This window comes from Pararge aegeria, chromosome 20 (assembly GCF_905163445.1).
Source record: "Pararge aegeria chromosome 20, ilParAegt1.1, whole genome shotgun sequence".
Taxonomy (NCBI): Eukaryota; Metazoa; Arthropoda; class Insecta; order Lepidoptera; family Nymphalidae; genus Pararge; species Pararge aegeria.
In genome coordinates, this window is record NC_053199.1 from 16,406,253 (window position 1) to 16,425,614 (window position 19,362).

Consider the following 19,362-nt stretch of genomic DNA (forward strand, 5'->3'; position numbering starts at 1 on the left):
TTTCATTTTCTAATAATAGTATATACTAATAGTGGGTAGTGGGCTAAAGAAATCTGATTATATATTAATTTATACTTTTGGTACTCCTATTCATCTAGAGATCCATCTATTTCAGATACCAGATTTGTGCGGTGCAGGTGAATGCCGTAACACTATCGGCAGTTTCGTCTGCCGCTGCCCTGACGGGTACTCCGTGAAGCCAGAACAGGGCCCAGCTTGTACTGATGATGATGAATGCGAGTTAGGCACTTGTGACTGTCACCCGTCTGCTGATTGTATTAACTTGCCAGTAAGTGTTATTTATAAATGCTCGCTTTATGAACAGTCAACTACCTCGATGGTAGAAGCTCAGAGCCGGAAAAGGCATAGTTTTGGTCCACAGTATCAAATTTAAGAAATAACTCTTGGAAATTTTACTTTTTTTCTCACCCGTTTGAACGATGACTAGAAAAGTTATTCAAGCAAATAAATACTATTTCTATTTCTATTTCTCCTATTTTCGAGGTAAGATTGTTACAACAGATCAGTTCAATAATATGGAGGTTGCCAAATTGAATAAGAAATCTCTTTTTTGGAGTTCGTGTGGGATAGAGTGGAAGAATGGTTAACTGGTGCTGATTCTATTTTACACAGATTTCTACTAGAAACAAGATGTAACAATCGTTTCTTAGCGTGGTACCATCTTTATAAGTATCGTCTTCGTGCAAAAGAACAGCATTACTTTTAGGCATGCGAATTTAGTTTATATTAGATAATTGTGTTCATTATTAACGGCACTATTACCTAAAGCAATAATTATATTCAATACTTTTTTTTTGTCTCATTGATTCGTCACGTTCATGTTAATATTTCCAAATGCCCAGATGTAATCCGACAGGTGAACTTTCTCAGGGTTCTTTCCAATGCCGTTGCCGCGACGGTTGGAGGGGTGATGGCACGGAATGTGAAGATGTAGACGAGTGCCTCACCAACAATGGAGGATGCCATCCACGAGCCAACTGCACTAATACTGATGGGTCATTTATGTGTCTTTGCGATACCGGTTATAAGGGAGATGGGTGAGTTTTTATATTTAATTTTATCAATAGCATTTAACAGTCCACTGCTGGACTAAAGGCTTCTCCCAACGTTTCCTCATAAACAACTCTGGGCAGACAAATTGATGATTACAGTAGAAGGTAGTAATAGAACAGAGTACGCTACCACCCATTCGCGTTAGTCGCCTCGCGAAAAGAGGAGAACCAGCTACAACTGCATTCCAATTTTCCGTTACAAAACGGCACTTTTTCATTTACTTGCTAATGTTAATAATATGTAGATTCAGCGTATGCAGGTATCTTATTTATTATTGACAACCATGACTATCCAATAAGCTAGTTTGTTTATTCGATATGCCACTATATTGAATGCTCTTAACCGAAAAATTCAAGCGTCAAATCTTATTCAGGTATCTCTTAGAACGAATGTATTATAATTGATATTCATATAACTTATCACGTGCTTTTCAATGGGAAAAGACTATATTTCGGAAAATCTGGGATTTATACTGTTAGCTGTGTCTTTTTTTATTCATACACGTACCAGTAAAAGTGCGGCTTTTGTAAACTAGTGAATAAAAAATTTGGCTTTCTGTTACCATGGTTTTTCTGAACTGATATTTTGATCCCAGGTATTCGTGTGTGGACATCGACGAGTGTGCCAACGATCCGACACTATGCGAGAACGGGCATTGCACCAACATGCCCGGTGGATATGAATGCGACTGTGATGTTGGATTCACCAAATCTGATGATGGGAAGTCTTGTCCCGGTGAGTTTCATGAAATCATTTCAAGTATTTCAACTGTAGAGCTTTTTGTAGTAGCAGTAGAGTAGTAGAAGGATGTGGTTGCCCACGGAACGAGAGGCTTAACACCTGCGTCTCAGGTTGATGGATAGCAGGGGGAAAGTTGTATGTGTTCCTGGGCTGCTCTGCAGACTGTTGCTTTGTTTATGCGATGGTTTCTACGTCAATTATTAAGATAGGCAACAAAAAGCAGGTAAGATTTATGAGATGAGAAAAACTATGAGCTAAACTCCGTGAGATATAAGTCAGTTCAATAAATAGGTATTTAATTTTTTACGGACCTTAATAAAAATAATTTTGTTTCCAGACATGGACGAATGTGCAACCTTCGACAACGTGTGCGTGTTTGGACGCTGCGAGAACACGTACGGCATGTTCAAGTGTATTTGCGACAAGGGCTACCAATCCGACAGTGTTGACGATCGTGAGTAATTGTTTATTGTGTTCAGGATTTTTTTTTATATTCTCTTTATTCATAATACTAACTGTTCGTCCACTGAAATAGCTTGCAATCCACCCATACAAAAATAATAATAACAATAACTGTGTTTTTTTTTTTACACCATTACAAAGTATTACTCTGAATCGCTCTGCACCAATGGATACAGTACGTGCCGAGTCTTTGAAGTAGCCGATGCTTGCCACGGCAAGTGTTGGTGACTTTCCGAACGCTAGCATTTTTCAAGAGTCACCAGCCAGACACCAGATCTGCCTGTTATAATAGTCGATTAAAAACATGACATTAATATTTTGGCTTTCATATAATTTCTGTTATCTACGGTTTTCTGTTTTATTACTTCAGTTAAGTAATAAAACCACACACAAATATTGTACAAAACCTATGGTAATGCAATCAATCGTAAAAATAGTAATATCTTCTGATGATGGTGTTGTGAAGTGGGACCGAGGTCCAACCATTCAGATAGAATTTTCTTTGGCAGATATTCATATGATTCTCACGTGTTATCTTCGTTTGTAAAATCACATAGATACTTGCGGCGCCATTTAGTTCAGTAATATGGAGACATAGCCTCAAGGACCTGCTTTTAATGTTACTCTATGAAGTAATTTTAGCCGGAGTGTTTTTAATCCTTAAAATTCATATTGCAGTGATGCCGGGCTTCAATTGCACGGATGTAGACGAGTGCAAGTCGCCGCAGTCGTGTCAGTACGGGCAGTGCATCAACACACAGGGCTCTTACATCTGCCGCTGCCCACCCAACTATGAGCTGGTGTCTGATGGCACCGCCTGTTATGGTAAGAGCCTTTGAAGACCTGGAGACAATTTGACAAATTTATAATTTTGAAGACGTTCCCAGTAATTCTACTGGGAACTACCGTTTGAAAACAAAATCGCTGTTTTCATTGCTCAGTAAAATTGGTGGAGCTCCTTAGATCTCTCATGATGATAATGGTGCCAATTCTGTTGCTTCCACTTATAAAACAATGACAGGTCTACCATTAATCTTGTCAATTTAATTTGGTATATGATCTGCGTCGATATAATCGGAACAGTTATTCTTACGTTTAGAATGACTTTTTAATCTAATCTGGTTCCATATTGAACAATATCTGAATATTTAAAACAATCGTACCATTTCGAAGTTCTCCGCACCCGAACACAAAACTATCGTTGACAAAAAACGCTTCAAGATTGCTATCAAGACTGAACATAGTAACCTAATGTATATTGCGATGTGTTACAGATTCTAGGAAAGCACGTTGTTACGGCAAAGTCGACTTGCGTTCGGGAACTGAACAGTGTCACGATAGTGATCAGATATCTGAGGAAGGGACAATGGCTGCGTGTTGCTGTTCTGTGGGTTAGTAGTATACTGTAACATACAAGGTTTCTCATTTGATTATTTCAAATATACATTCTAAGCAGGATTAATTTACAGATATGATTCTTTACGATTTGACTGACTTATTTAACTGCTGAAAAATTGTAAGAATAAAGTTACGTATGGTATATTTAACCATGTTCTTTCATTCAATTATTGTAATAATTTTTAGGTGCCGCATGGGGAAATTACTGTGATCTTTGTCCGGACCCAGGATCTGAAGCATATAGACAGCTTTGTCCCGGAGGACCTGGTTATCAACCAGTTTTGGAGCCGGTAAGTCGTCTTGGAAACTCAATTTGTTTTTGGATATCCAGTATTAAAATATACATTCCAAATATATATAATTAAAGTATAACTAAATTTGCTAAATGCTGATAAAGCTTTTTGTGTCAGAGCTTGTCAGGGAAAGTACTACGCCATGCTTATTTTTGCCACCAAACAGCATGATGTGTTCCAGTCTCAAGGCCGTGGTTGCCGATGTAATAACAGACATGTGAGGCTTACGCCTAGGGCGTTATTTTGTCGGACGTGTTCCTTAAATGCTCTGCGAAGTGAACTTCTGTGTACAAGCGATGTTTCTTCACTTATTGTCTTTTGTTTGTTCCGTATAGTAACCGTTAAAACCTTAAAGTTTTTATAATGCCATGATTCCAGCCGTCGTACGTGGTGACGCTGGCCGACATCGACGAGTGCGCGCAGCACCCGGAGCTGTGCGAGGACGGCACGTGCACCAACACGTTCGGCTCGTTCGTGTGCACGTGCGGCGACGGGCGGCAGCTGGCGCCCGACGAGCAGCGCTGCGAGGACGTGGACGAGTGCGCGCGCCCCGACGTGTGCGGGCCCGGCGTGTGCCGCAACATGCCCGGCTCCTACGTGTGCCTGTGCCCCGAGGGCTACGTGGCCATGCCCAACGGCAGTAAGTGCAGCTACCGGAATTAAACCAATACATAAATATACTACGACAATACACACCTCGCCATCTAGCTCTAAAGTAAGAATAACTTGTGTTATGGGCACTAAGATGACTGATGAATATTTTTTATTATCCTCGATGAAGCAAAAAAAATCCTTCTACATATTTGCCATAATTAACAAGACCGCAGATAACTTTAATTTTGAGAATACTATATTAGGGGCGAAAGTTTTTTGAATCGATTTTGTAGCTTTTCACAAAGCAACAGAGAAATTAATCTTTATAATGTTTTTTATCATTAATAATTTTAATCCGACGTGTTATAAGCTGCTTTAAGAAATCTTTGTTGCTGGCGAAAAGGCAAGTCAAATTATAGGAGAAAAACAATAACATGTATTTCCACTGTGCCCATATTGAGTTGATAAATCAAAATCGCTGATCTGTTAACATTGCCAGTGGATATCGGTGATAGGTGGAATAGTCCACCGATATCAAGTCGCCTTTGGTCGGCTTTGGTGCGCAGTCTGTATAGCGTAATTATGTGGAATTATAGGATAAGGAACGTGCTTACTTTTTCTAATCAAATTTCTGCTTGTTATTTTCTAGAGGAGTGCGTAGATGTGCGTCAAAGGCAATGCTACATGGACTGGGACCCAGATACAGGGCGTTGTACCGCTGCCGTCGGAGTCCCGCAAACCAAGTACCTGTGCTGCTGCTCCGTTGGTAAAGCCTGGGGCGCACCTTGCGAAGCCTGCCCAGATAAAGGGTCCCAAGAACACATGGCTTTGTGCGGAGAAAAGCCAGGGGAATACATCAATCCGATGACCAACGAAACAAAGCCGATTAACGAGTGCGACATCATGCCGCAGTTATGCAAGCCTGGTACTTGTCACGACACGGCGACTGGCTTCCAGTGTGGATGTGACCATGGGTATGTCTTGATGGTTATATTTAACTAGATTAACTAATTTATTAGAAATTATCTAAACTTTAATTAACTGTAAATTAGAACTATAGGACTTACAAACACCTTTAAAGCTCCAATATTCCGGAAAGAAATATTTTGAAGATTATTGTTTTTTTTTTTTTTTTAATTCAATTAATTGTATTTATTTCTTATGGGTTTTTGTCTTGAAATTAGAGTATATTATTATTCTTATTATGAGTCTTAAATGTTCTTGCATAATTCTTTACCCGTTTGTGAAAAATTGGTTCAGACAATAAAACGGAATAAACCTATCCAGTCGTCCATTTGGATCTATTGAATATTTAACAGTATATTTATTTGTAAATGTGAATATTATGTCTGTGTTTAGATTCTAAGTTTCTACCTCATAATAAAACTATATAGAATATAGCATTTTAGGCACATAGATTAATAGGCCCCCAGTACGTACATAGCTTGAACGACGTCCTCATAAAACACGAGTATGATGGATTAATTTTACTATTTTTCACCCTTTTGACATGGGTATCAAATAAATGTGATCGTTGTGACAGCTTTGATACAATAGCCTGGTTATTTGTTAAGCGTCTGCTTCTTACAATAATTATAATGGATATTTATGCAACTGTTACGTAATGACTAAAAATTCCTATTTAATTAACTAGCATGCTATTTTTTATACAAGACTTTACCGGACCGAGGGGTACAGGACTGAACAGCAAAAGAGTTACAATAAAATGTGTTTGTTCTCAGAGGAGCTTCAGACAGTGTTTATGTCGTTTATGGGCTAGATGGCTGTCCTTAATTTTAGGAATACATACGTTTTAATACAATTCAATCGATTATTGTTGTCAAACTCTTTGATACCGAAGTAGGTAAAGCTAATCAAAGTTTTTGATTTATAGCTACAATTGTATGTCTTCTTATGCAGGTACGAGCATGACAACACGTCTCACCTTTGCCGTGACATCGATGAGTGCGCGTCTCGCCGGACACCTTGCCGTGGGCTGGCGCAGTGTGTAAATTTACCTGGAACATATGAGTGCAAGTGCCCGGCTGGATACCGTCTGACTTCCGCGCTAGATGAGTGCGAAGACGTCGATGAGTGCGCCGACGAGAGGTTGTGCGAACACGGAGAGTGTAGGAATACTATCGGATCTTATCGGTGAGTAAAATTTTTCCTTCTTAAGAGGAAAGTTTAGGCGGGGTTCTTCATGAAAATGTATTCTCCTACTTTCTCCCTCCCTGCCTCTAGACCAATACATTTTTTTCGTAGGATCAAAATCCAGTCTAGACATGTCGCTATCATATTCTGGCGTCCTGAAAATGGATGATAGTTTGTTACAAAACTTTACAAAAATACTGCTTTGAGCGTTGTTAGGAAGCCAAATGTTGTTGATAAAATGTTTTTCGGAAAATACTTCTATTTTTTGTTTTTTTTTCTTTACTTTTAAAGAAAGAAAGAAGAAAGCTCCATTTAGATAAATTCGTATAGTACGTGTCATGTTAGTTGAAAAAGATGATCATAAGTGGATTTCGTCAGGCCTTAGCAATTTTCCTGCCTTCCAAAGACTTTGTTTCAGTAAATAGATTCTTACTTATTCTGTGGTTTCAGTTGCGAGTGCATGCCGGGTTACATGCTAAGAGATAACGTGTGTCGTGACGTTGATGAGTGCAACAGGCCGAGACCGCTGTGCCGTAACGGCACGTGCGAGAATCTCCCCGGCACGTACGCGTGCCATTGCGATGCAGGCTTCAAGCCCGGCGCAAACAACGACTGCATTGGTAAAACTATGGTCTTTAAAATAATGATCTTATAAATTTAAAATGCATATAAATGTTTTCGGAACAGACGGGATTTGAACCTACGACGCACAAGCAATCGCGGGTGAGACACAGGTTCAAACCCTGTCGGTTGCGATAATTTTTGTAGGCATTTCAATTTATATAATTGATAAATCCACCAAGTGTAGGTAAAAAAACTAATAATAATTATATAAAAAAAAAAGAATTTTTAACTGGAATTTGTGATTTTTATTAGTACAGTACAAGTTAGCTTTTGGCTGCAATCTCATCTGGTGTTAAATGATGATGCAGTCTAAGATAATAACGGGCTAACCTGTTAGGTTATTGCAGTTATGGCTGTAGCCGTCGCTTAATTGGAGAAAGCGCTCAGGCCGCGATTGCCAGAGAGTCGCGGATTCAAATCCTGTCGGTTCCGAAAATATATTAATAAAATTGATAATTCCTCCAAGTGTAGGTAAAAACACTAATAAAAAAAATATAAAAATTATAGTTAGCAATATTTACGTTAAAATGCATTTATTGTGCTGTAAGGATTTTAGAGTAATGTCGAACTGTATGTTGCTGCATCGTCCTATTTAATTCCACGCTGGTGAATAAGGGCAGACCCTCCCGTCGGGAGAGGCCTTTGGTCCATCTGTGGACTCTGATAATGTTAATTGGAGGCAGAATCTTTCATTAGGTATCCGAAGAGACACTAAATTGCCCGAGATTCTTTAGGTATTCATAAATACATAGAATTACCAGCACAAATAATTTTCTAGCACAAAGCACTAACTCGTTTTTCCAAAGAACAAGAAAATAAAGAACTTAATGCTATCTTGCCAATAAGTTTTCATGGATTTGGCCGTAAGATTACGGAAGTTTAAGTAAATCTATCTCTAACAGGAAATCAGTATTCTTTTAGGAATAAAGAGGTAACATAATCCACTTCCAGACATCAACGAGTGTCGCGAAGGTGGCATGGTGTGCCGCAATGGTCGCTGCCGGAACACGGCCGGCTCCTTCCGTTGCGAGTGCGCGCCCGGCTACACGCTGACGGGCGACGGACGGAACTGTCGCGATGTCGACGAGTGTACCGAGTTGCCGTCGCCTTGCGGACGGGACGGAACGCCTTCTTGTACGAACACTAACGGCGGGTAAGTTTTGACTTACAAACAAACACAACATAAGTCACATCTGGGGCATATACACACTGAAGACTTATCAGATGTGAAGGATATCTTAACGGAGCGAAGGACGCTGGCATTCCGCTGCAGTATGCTAGCTCGCAGGTTCACACGTCGAAATAATGAGGTAAAACTCAAACTTTTTAAGGCTTATTGCCAAACTTTTTATACGTCTAGCCCGTTGGTCTTATATACGTGAAGATGCTACAACGACCGAACGAGGTGTTGTTGTTAGAGTGTTGATGTGGCTGCCGCGTTTCAGTATTGCATCTCTGATGTTTGCCGAAGCTGGTACCAATGATTTTCTATGGTTTTATGAGATGCAGCATCAGTGATGAGCAGAATGCGCGGAAGCTCCAAAGGTTTTCTGAATACGCTTTCAGAAACACAAGAAAATCCATTTATTCAGCTCTGGGTGGGCATGCATGTGTTTTCTCAGTGCTCCGTAAATGGCACATACTATATTACGTAATTACGTATTTTTAACTAATGCAATTTTTAATTATATTAATTTTATATAATTTTTTTATAAATGGAAGTAATGTCTGTAAATACAAATTATTATTATAAGTCTGAACAATCATGCAGTTACATTTGAAAAGTGAAAAGTTGAAGTGATTATTCCGACGGTATGCCACGTTTAATCATAGGGCTTTAGGCTCTAGTAGTATAGGACTTGACAAATTATTTGTTGCCGGAATTTCACAATCATTGGACATAAAAGTTTTTCGGTGGCTGTGTATTATATGTATTTATTTATATTATTCATACAAATATTCAATCAGTCACCATAGTACCCAAAACAACCTACACTAATTTGGTAGTAAATATATTTTTATACTCATTTAAAAATGAGGATTGTGATTTATATTTGTGCAGTTTATGCTACGCCAGCTGGCATCATCTCCGGTTTTTTTAGTTTTGCATGAATACTACGGGAACTGTACATTTTCCCGGGATAAAAAGCAGCCTATATGCTAATGCAGGTTATAATCTATATCCATTCCAATATTTAGTCAAATTAGTTCAGTAGTTTTTACGTGACAGATTCACAAACATCCATCCATCCATACACACTTTCGCACTTACAATATTAGTAGAATAAAACAATTTTCGCAACAGGTATGAATGCTCATGCGGTATCGGATGGCGGCTGGTCGGGAAACGCTGCGTGGATCGAGACGAGTGCAGGGAGCAGCAATACGTCTGCGCTGGTGGGGATTGCCATAACTTTAATGGAGGGTGAGTAGATATTAGCTTGATGTTATATAGAGATAAGCTTTCTCTTTTACACTTCATATATCTTATGTTCACAATTAAGATTTAAGGTACATAAATAATGAATAATGTTATGATTAACGGCACGGATTTCAGTATTCTATTTATCTTAAGCCTAAACCTCCAAAAAAATAAAGTTATAGTGTAAGTTTACCTAAAGTTGCTGAATACCGTGTTTCCTGGTGAACTCTATTGCAATAATGTAAAATAACATAATAGATATACATGTACTGTCCAAATAGAACACTTATGCCCCATTTCACTAACGAGAGCTAATCCACATTATTTCATCTGTCAAGTGTTAGTTTACGAGTTCCATAAAAGTTACGCACCGCCGCGCTGGATTGGTGTCGTAACTTAAGATGATCTAAGAGTTGATGAAACGTTTTTTTTCTCTACGCATCAACCAAATCATAAGGGTCCGTGGGTGGGTTTGATTCCCTCCACTGGAAAATGTTTGCGTGATGAACATGAATGTTTTTCAGTGTCTGGTGTTTATATGTATATAAGTATTTATGTATATTATTAAAATATGAATCAGTCATCTTAGTACCCTTAACTCAAGCTACGCTTACTTTGGGACAGGATGGCGATGTGTGTATTGTCGTAGTATATTTACTTATTATATTTATTTCTATAATCGATTCCGAATTTCAAAATCCTACACAGCCGTGGATTAACAATAACTCCTTTGATAGACCGGACATAACACTTATGATACGCCTTCGCTCCGGACATCCATTGAATTCCATTGAATTCAATGGAATTCAATGGATATGATGGAAGGTATTCGGCAAATAACTTTTTATCTCGTGCGTGCAATGCTTTTAACAACAAATATTGTGAGACGGACATTTTTCATGTCAAAATTGGCACGTTTAGAAAATTTATTTTGACAAAATAAGTACTATAGCTTTAAAGTTTTTGTTTTTCATTTTTGTTTTACTTACATTATTATTATTTTTTCTTTTTTTGTATAATAATTGCTTGCTAGGTACTTACTCCTAAGCAATTGTGGTTAATGTTATCGTGTTATATGTATAACAAAGTTGTGGAAACTTCATTGGTCTATGTGATACAAAAATACGGCATTACTTTTATGTATAGTTATACTGTTTGTTTCCCTTGAAAAGCTAATAAATAAATAAATAAATAAATAAATAAATTTGCTTACATGAGGAAAAAAGTGAATACTCCCAATTGTACTGACTACAATGTAGTCGAAGATGTTGTCCATATTCTAATTGAATGTGCCCGGAACGAAGATAATCGACGACAGCCCTCTAATAAGCTTATTCTAAGTTCCATTGGATATTTTAACAGTTAGCTGGCCTACCCACTTTCATTGACAGCAAGAACACTATTACGATTGGTTGGGATTGGTATCGAGAAGAGACATTAAAGATTCCTCTCTCGATGACGGTCCTGGCTACTACTTACTGTATCTAGTTGTGCGTAATGTAACAATACCTGGAGAGGCATACTCGCCCAGCGAACCATCTCTTAAAAAAAATCCAAATTAACTCTGTCAGTGGATTCCATGTTAATGTCACATTGTTTGGTCGAATGTTCTAGTTACCGATGCGACTGTCCGTCCGGCTGGCGATTCGACAAGGCAGCAGCAGTGTGCGTGGACGAACGGAAAGAGTTGTGCTATGACGAGTGGAATGCTGGGCGCTGTCACAAGGCGCGACCTCTGCAGCTAGGAAGACCCGAATGTTGTTGCTCTGAAGGTCAGGAAAACAAGTCATTAACTACTTCTTTGGCAGTTTATACAACGTGTAACCGAATTACGAAATAAAGTTGAAGGGCGCATAAGTATATTTCATAAGGAATCACCCTGTAAAAATATTTAATCAAAAGAAGCATATTTATTTTTCCATACAAACTTATTCAAAACATTCTATGTGTTTACTTATGGCAACCCTATTAAAATACTGAAACGCGCATAGTACGCTACGCGACGTGTACCTAATAAAATGACAGGAGTCACTTGATTTTTAATTGCATGTTATGTTAGGGCTGTATCTGATTTCTTTCAGTAAAAACTATGTCAGTGAATTTAACAGTTAATTTAACAATTTAATTTTACTCAAAAACTATTAGCTTTTCAATTTCACAGAAGTCTCAGAGACAAGTAAATAATATACCTCTAAAGTATGTGAAGTAATATTTCGGTTTTCATTACACGTTGTATAATGTTGGTTATGATTATGATATCAAGTAGAACTTATGCTTAAACCAGTAAGTTTTCGGCAGTGAATTAATCTGTATGGAAAGGCATTTACCGTTAAGTCCTCGTAGCGATGCAGCCTTGATTGATATCTGCTATTACAGAAAAAGAGATTTTTTTTTGAGATTAAACTATCTAAAAATTGGTTCCAAGTTTTCAGAAAATGTTCTGTACGATACAGTAACACATTTTCATTTAAAATCAGAATATAACGTTTTAATCAAGTATTCTGTAAACAATAATATTTAACAATTACTGGCTACAGGCCCTACAGGGCGCGGATCTGCTTCCACAAAGTGAAGGATTTGGCCATAGTCCGCGACGCTGGCACGCTGGTAGACTAATCTGTAATAATACCTTCTTGTAAATTCAGTTATTAGCTTTAACCGGGACAAATAGAATATTCGACTGTTCCGTGGTAATTATTAATTCGGTCAACGATTAAAATTTACAGGAGCGGCCTGGGGCAGATATTGCGAACGTTGTCCGGCACCAGATTCTCCGGAGTTCCTTCGCATCTGCCAGGGAGGAATGGGCCGACCAAATCTCACCCACGACTTGGACGAATGTAAGGTCCGGCCAGACGTTTGCAAGGGAGGCCATTGTATAAACACGGACGGTTCCTTCCGGTGTGAATGTGCCCCTGGATACATATTGGACGGAACGGGGCTCGCCTGCGTGGACGCTGATGAATGTGCGACGGATCCCAGGATATGCGGAAATGGCACGTGTACTAACACCCCTGGTGGATACGAGTGTAGATGTAATTATGGGTTCACGCAGGGGACTGAACAGGTTAGTTTTTTATACTCCTTTTATCATTTAAATGATTTGCAAAACATAGACGTTAGTCTAAGGTAGAATAATTCAGTAAACCTAGATGTTTGGATGGTCGCATTTTATTAACGTGTATTTTGTCAGTAAAGCTAACACTTTCTAATTGGTCACATGTCATGTCACAGGTCATTTTTACTACCGCTTCAGAATCATAACATTGTAGCGTATGCGCTTACTTTTCTGGAATACTATTTTGCAATTACCCTCGACAGACAATTTCGGGATTAGGTCCTTCTTAAAAAACATCTAAAAAAATTTAAGACTTTTAGACCCGTGAATTAATTTAGCTCCAACATCTCTCTCATCTGTAAGGTTGTTTTTTATAGTCGTAATTGACAAAGCAGATGTAGTGGTCCACATGGTTCCATGGTGGAAACCCATCGTCTATAAACAGAGCAATACTTCGCAGGGCATGCATGGATCACGTTTTTCAACTTGCCGACCTGTGTCAATCAACCTGAGGTGTAGAGGTTAAGACTCATATGTACCTGTAATTTCAACGGAAACCGTGCCCTTCAGACTGGAACACAGCATTGCGGCATAAATAATCATGGTGGTACTTCCCCGGACGAGATGTCACAAAAAGCTCTCCTACTTACATAATGATACCATTCCACAGACGTGTGTGGACATAGACGAGTGCACGGAAGGGCGCGCGGCGTGCTCGTTCCGCTGCCACAACACGGCCGGCTCGTTCCGCTGCACGTGCCCCTTCGGGTACCGCCTGGCGCCCGACGCCGTGCACTGCCGCGACGTGGACGAGTGCGCCGCCGACCCCGCCGTGTGCCCGCACGCGTGCGAGAACGTGGTCGGCTCCTACATCTGCAAGTGCCCTGAAGGTACGAGTCACTACGTTACGTGATCAAATCTGGTTTTCAGAAGGATCAGAGTGACCGACATAGCTCAACGAGTCGTGAAACAGAATTGGCAATGGCCACAGCACATAGCTTAGAGAACCGATAAACGCTGAGTTTCTTGTCGGTTTCTTCTCGGTAGAATAGGCATCTAGCAGCAGATTGCATTTAAGTGCTCGTCTATAAATATTGAAAAAAAAAAAAAACTGTCTTCTGGTCTGGTTGTAGAGTCATTACAAACAGACAGATTTGACGTTTCAAAAGTTCTGATGAAGTAAGCCTACTTGAAATAAATTCATTTTGAATCTTTAATAGAGACAGAAAACTTACGATAATAATATTATTTTATTTCCAGGTTACAAAAGAACATCAGCACCTCACGACGCACCGGATGCGTGTGAGGATATCGACGAATGTGCGGAGCATTCTGACAGGTGCTCTCCCGGAGTGTGCATCAATACTGACGGCGGCTACACTTGCGACTGTGACACGGGCTATGAGCCTAGCGAAGATGGACAGTCTTGTATTGGTAAGATCATTTTTTCGCCGAAAAAAGACAAGTTCCACAAAAAAAAATAAGACAATATGAAGTATTATCTTGCTTTGTTTTTTTATAAATTCTTGATAATTTACGTGCTCTCATGATCTTTCCGAATATGGATAATAACTGTAAACTCAATTAAATATTAGGAAATGTAGAAAATTCTTGGTTGTTTACGCATCATAGTCATCAATGGGTAAAAATAGTATTAGTAATTCTAGGTCACAAAAATATAAGTACAGTATATGGTATAGGTAAGAGATGTGTATAACATAATCGGAACCCCTGTCAGATTAAATGTTGGTGCCTATCTTTCGACGTTTAGAACTTCGAAAACGAGTATATTGTAATCTTTTTTTACAGATCGTCGAACGGGCATGTGTCACAGATCTCTCGTATCAGGAAGATGTGTCCCGGAACCTTGGCCTCGGTCGCTTGCTTCAACACCAACCCCTCCCACCCAAGTTACTAGGTTAGTTAACACTCGAGCATTCTTTTTAGTTCGCCTACTTCTCTAAATGTATTTTCCTTAAAAAAATCTTTTAACTTTTGGTAAGAAGAAAGGCTCAAGATCCATTTTTATTTTACATAAAGTAACCGGAATATAATTTTACCAGGGCACAGTGTTGCTGCACTCTCGGCGTAGCATGGGGTCCAGAATGTGAACTGTGTCCTCTACCAGGGACACCGGAACGTATGGACCTTTGCTCTCGTCCTAACCTCATATCAGACAATATGGGAGGCGGTATCGGCGGAGGTGGAATTGGAGGAGGCGGTGGTCTGGGAGGAGGCGACGGACTGATTACGGATATATTCGGAGATATCGATGAATGTGCTGCGATGCCCGGGTTGTGTGCTCCGGGACGCTGTATCAATACTATCGGCAGGTACGTGTTGGAGTTATACAAGTTTAGAAACTCATTTTTTTTTGTCTAATCTCGCCCGGGGACGTACGTGATGATTATTTATTTATTTATTTAAGGGACAATCAACAGGTTACAACAACAACTCTTAAAAACTAAACAAAAATGAAAAAACATATAAATGTAATATTGTAGACCCACTTAAAGACTGCCACAACTTGCAAATACAAAACTATATTGTCAGTTAGAAGGAGAAAAAACGATTAAGAGAGACATGAGAGTACTTATAAGCTGTAAGATCCATCAGGCTGTGACATAAACTTGACGAATCTAGCACCGCGAACAAAAACATACATTTAGAATAAATTAAAAAAACAAATACTTAAATTATATATAAAATAATATTAACTAAACTAACACAAAAAAGAGTAAAGGAAAAAAATAAAAAATAATAACTAAGTTTAAACAGTACCACAGTATTGCGATAGGAAGTGGTCCTTTAGTTTTTTTTTAAATATAGGAAGACTATCCCCTATTATGTCTATGTCAAGCACTTTATTTCTACACAGAGCAGCATTACTGTATTGCGGTCTGAAGGGCGTTTTTTCCGGTGAAATTACAGACTCGTGAGGTTTATCACCTACGCCTCAGGTTGATGGACACAGGGTTACACATTGCAGGATGTGTTCCTCGCATGTCCTGGCAAGTGTTGCTCTGTTTATGGGCGATGGTTAACCACTTAACATCAGTTGGGCCATCTGCTTGGTTCATCAATCCTTACTAATGTATTTGACGACCTCCCCGACGCTACGGTGAACGCTGTGAATTTAATTAGGAGGTCCCGGTTTCAATTCCCGGCAGTTTGGAAATTTATAATATCTGAATTTTCTCTGGTCTGGGAGGCGTTGGCCGTGGCTAGTTACCACCCTACCGACAAAACGTGCCGCTAAGCGATTTAGGGTTCCTGTGTAAGGGATTAGTAAGGGTGGACGTTGGAGACCCAAGAGTGCTGGAATGGCAGCCTCGCACTGGTAAGCGCAGTGTTGGTCGTCCCCCAACGTGGTGGGCAGACGACATTAAGCGCGTCGCAGGTAGCCGCTGAACCCACACGGCACAAAACCGTGGACCTGTCACTAACAGTCGACGTCAATCGGTTGATATGATGATGATGTTATTCGTTATGAAGTTTGTACGGGAAGGCGAGAAATCTCCGAATACTGGTTGTTTCAAACGTAAATGGTGGCCTTAGCCTATTGTTTTGTAATGATATTGAGATAAAAATAAATTTTTGAAGTGCTACTTCTTTTCGCGCGTTAGGGCAAAATTGTGAGAGTAAATTTTTACTGTGCGCGAGCACACCGTCACAAAAAACCGACACCATTCGTCATCATTTTAGTTTTTCTAAAAACGGTTTGACAGTTGACTTTCAATAATTCAAACAATACCTTTTTTCTATTGTTCCTGTCGTTTTTTCTACAAACGTAGAATAAGGACAAAGATAAAATTTTTGAAAAGATTTTTATTTTGTTACGCCAAGGAAGTATAACTTCTTATGCGTGTACATAAGTACACACACGTTTTTTTTTTCACTTTAATTTATTTTTTGAAAATGAACTGGAAATTAAATAAAAAAAATGGTTATTTACCACAGAACTAAAGAACATTATTTAATTGATTTAAATAATGTTTAAAAAAAAACGAGAAAAAAATGTCTGTGGACTCAAATAGTCTCCATTCAGCATTATACTAAGCCTTTTTTGCTTGAAATTAAATGAATTTTGAATGGTTTTGAATAGTTTCATTTAGATAGTCGTAAATTTTGTAGTAAATGTTGTTGTATTGTGAACGCAGCTTCCGTTGCGTGTGCGGGCGCGGCTACAAGCCGGCGGGCGACGTGTGCGCCGACGTCGACGAGTGCAACGCGCGCCGCTCTCCATGCGAGCACCTGTGCAAGAACACCGAGGGCTCCTACGAGTGTCTCTGCAAGTCCGGATATGAGGTATCAAACAAAATTGGTCTTGTATAGAAGCAGGCGTTTGCGAATCCCATGATACACTAAGCAAATTGGGCTTAATTTGCTTTACTCCGCGAAAAGCAGGAGAATCTGTATGGTGTAATTTATTATTTATTCAATCTTTATACTCCACACCAAACAGATCTTCGGCAATGTACTTCTACTAATCTCTATGCACGTTACGCCCCGAAACCGGAGCATCCTATCAAGATTTTAGATTATAAATTACACAATACAGATTCTTCTGCTTTTAGCGGAGTATGGCAAATTAAGCTCCGTTTCATATTCCATATCATGGAATTCCGCAAGTATATATGTATCATTGGCCTTAACATCTTCACTTTTTTAATTTAAGCAATTAAATAACATGTGCTTTTAATGCGAAGGAAAATATCGTGAGGAAACCTGCAATGCCATATAGTGATGGTACGTATGTACAGGGGATGCATGTGAACGTTGTGGCCTCAACATATTTGAATAAAGCAGTGTTATTTTAGCAACCGTGTGTATACATTGTGTTCCTTGAAATACAAGGTATGGGTTGTTGAACAGGTGGACGAAGACGGCGCCAACTGTCGAGACGTCGACGAGTGCGACCGCGGCACGCACACGTGCCAGCAGACGTGCTCCAACACGGAGGGCTCGTTCGAGTGCTCGTGCCAGGACGGCTACGAGAAGCGCGGGGACGCTTGTGTCGGTGAGCGAACTTTTATGACTTGGCACCCGAAACTCATTTAAGTTCGAGCAATCCCACATAACCCAAGCTAGTGAGGAAGCCGGGTATCTTATTAGGAAATTTTTCTCCCAAAAAGAAAGTTTCGACGATTGGGAATAAGAACACCTGATCACTCTAGTAAAGTCCTACCTTCCAAAACACAGTTCCGACCGATAGCCAACCGTAGTCAAGAATGGTAGCCAAGATCCCTAGGCATCACACTTAATCACTTGTAAGTGTAAAGTGCGATTATGAGCCGAAAGGCAAGAAATATTAAATAACTTGGCATGTCTTTGTCTGTAGAAACTAGCCAAGGTCGAATCTTCCCACCAGACAAAACCAGTGAAAATTATACATTGTTCGTTACGTTGCATTGCGCCTTGAAGGTTGAAAAAATCTCCTGGAAAACTATTATAATAAGCAGAGCAACACTTGGCAGGGCATCCCAAAAGTTTAGCCCCATGTGCCTGTAAAAACATCGGCAACCTGTACCACGGCCTTGAAACCGGGACATTACTTTGTAACAATGCTGTATTGCGGCAGAAATAAGAATGGCGGTCGTACTTCCCTGGACAAGATCTGTCAAAAAAGCCCTACTCTGCTTTCCTTACGATCCTTACGATTTCCTTACAATGAGTGCAATAAATCGATTAAATAATAGTTTTTATGTTATTTATTATTTTTTGTTGTCGTCAATATTACTACTGACACGCTTAAAAAACGTATTTTGGAGGATCTGGGTCCAAAATACCTTTTCGTTTCCTGGGATGACAAGAAGGTTTTGCTATTCGCAGACATCAACGAGTGTCACGAGGAAGGCCTGTGCCCATTGCCGGGCAAGTGCGTGAACCTGCTGGGGTCGTACCGCTGCGTGTGCCCGCGCGGCTTCCGCCTGGACATCACGGGCACGCGCTGCCTGGACCGCGACGAGTGCGAGGACGGCCGCTGCCAGTCGCCGTGCCGCAACTACGCGGGCGGGTACCGCTGCGACTGTCCGCAAGGTTTGTGATCACACTCACTCTGGGCTAGTAGGTCATACTGGCTTGTTGCTCCCAACTGTTACAGCCGCGTTGACTAGGGATCGGAACGCTAAACCGCTTGGGGGAACGTCTTTGTCGTTAGGTTAAGTTTCGTTAGGAAGCCTTCCACTAGATGTAACTCCTACATTGTCAGTTAAATAATTGATTGTTAAAAATTTGTCTATTTCTCTGAAATTGCTACTTTTGTAGAAGTGACGGTGGTTAGGTCTTACGTCTCCCATTCGGGGGGACAGAATTCTGTCCTGTTTTTGGCAAACACTTAACTTTTCGCCTATGATATGACATAGCTAATTTTCTTTTCGCAATGATCAAGCATTCTAGAAGAAATTCTCCAAAATCACAAATTTTAAGTTACATCTTTATTCTGTCAAGCGTGCGATATATGTGTTTTTAATTTAAGCTATTTAAATTTAACGTCCGCACCTGGCCAGCTACAGTCTAAACCCTTCTGGTTCTGAGACGAA

The 19,362-nt window shown here is 39.8% G+C and overlaps 1 protein-coding gene across 4 annotated transcripts in view; it reads left to right on the forward strand.

Moving 5' to 3' along the window:
- The window catches only part of LOC120632568 (fibrillin-2-like), an 88,778-nt gene that overhangs the window by 64,728 nt on the left and 4,688 nt on the right, over positions 1 to 19,362 (forward strand). For all 4 annotated transcript variants that reach the window (XM_039902460.1, XM_039902462.1, XM_039902463.1 and 1 more), the window contains exons 28-49: positions 116 to 289; positions 892 to 1,058; positions 1,670 to 1,809; positions 2,153 to 2,269; positions 2,956 to 3,102; positions 3,552 to 3,668; positions 3,862 to 3,965; positions 4,347 to 4,608; positions 5,212 to 5,536; positions 6,483 to 6,716; positions 7,167 to 7,336; positions 8,292 to 8,493; positions 9,646 to 9,765; positions 11,377 to 11,534; positions 12,489 to 12,829; positions 13,491 to 13,710; positions 14,081 to 14,254; positions 14,630 to 14,738; positions 14,884 to 15,153; positions 16,981 to 17,128; positions 17,696 to 17,840; positions 18,653 to 18,859. In XM_039902460.1, the coding sequence (XP_039758394.1) occupies positions 116 to 289; positions 892 to 1,058; positions 1,670 to 1,809; positions 2,153 to 2,269; positions 2,956 to 3,102; positions 3,552 to 3,668; positions 3,862 to 3,965; positions 4,347 to 4,608; positions 5,212 to 5,536; positions 6,483 to 6,716; positions 7,167 to 7,336; positions 8,292 to 8,493; positions 9,646 to 9,765; positions 11,377 to 11,534; positions 12,489 to 12,829; positions 13,491 to 13,710; positions 14,081 to 14,254; positions 14,630 to 14,738; positions 14,884 to 15,153; positions 16,981 to 17,128; positions 17,696 to 17,840; positions 18,653 to 18,859 (4,051 nt within the window). The remainder of the gene's footprint in view (positions 1 to 115; positions 290 to 891; positions 1,059 to 1,669; positions 1,810 to 2,152; positions 2,270 to 2,955; positions 3,103 to 3,551; positions 3,669 to 3,861; positions 3,966 to 4,346; positions 4,609 to 5,211; positions 5,537 to 6,482; positions 6,717 to 7,166; positions 7,337 to 8,291; positions 8,494 to 9,645; positions 9,766 to 11,376; positions 11,535 to 12,488; positions 12,830 to 13,490; positions 13,711 to 14,080; positions 14,255 to 14,629; positions 14,739 to 14,883; positions 15,154 to 16,980; positions 17,129 to 17,695; positions 17,841 to 18,652; positions 18,860 to 19,362) is intronic.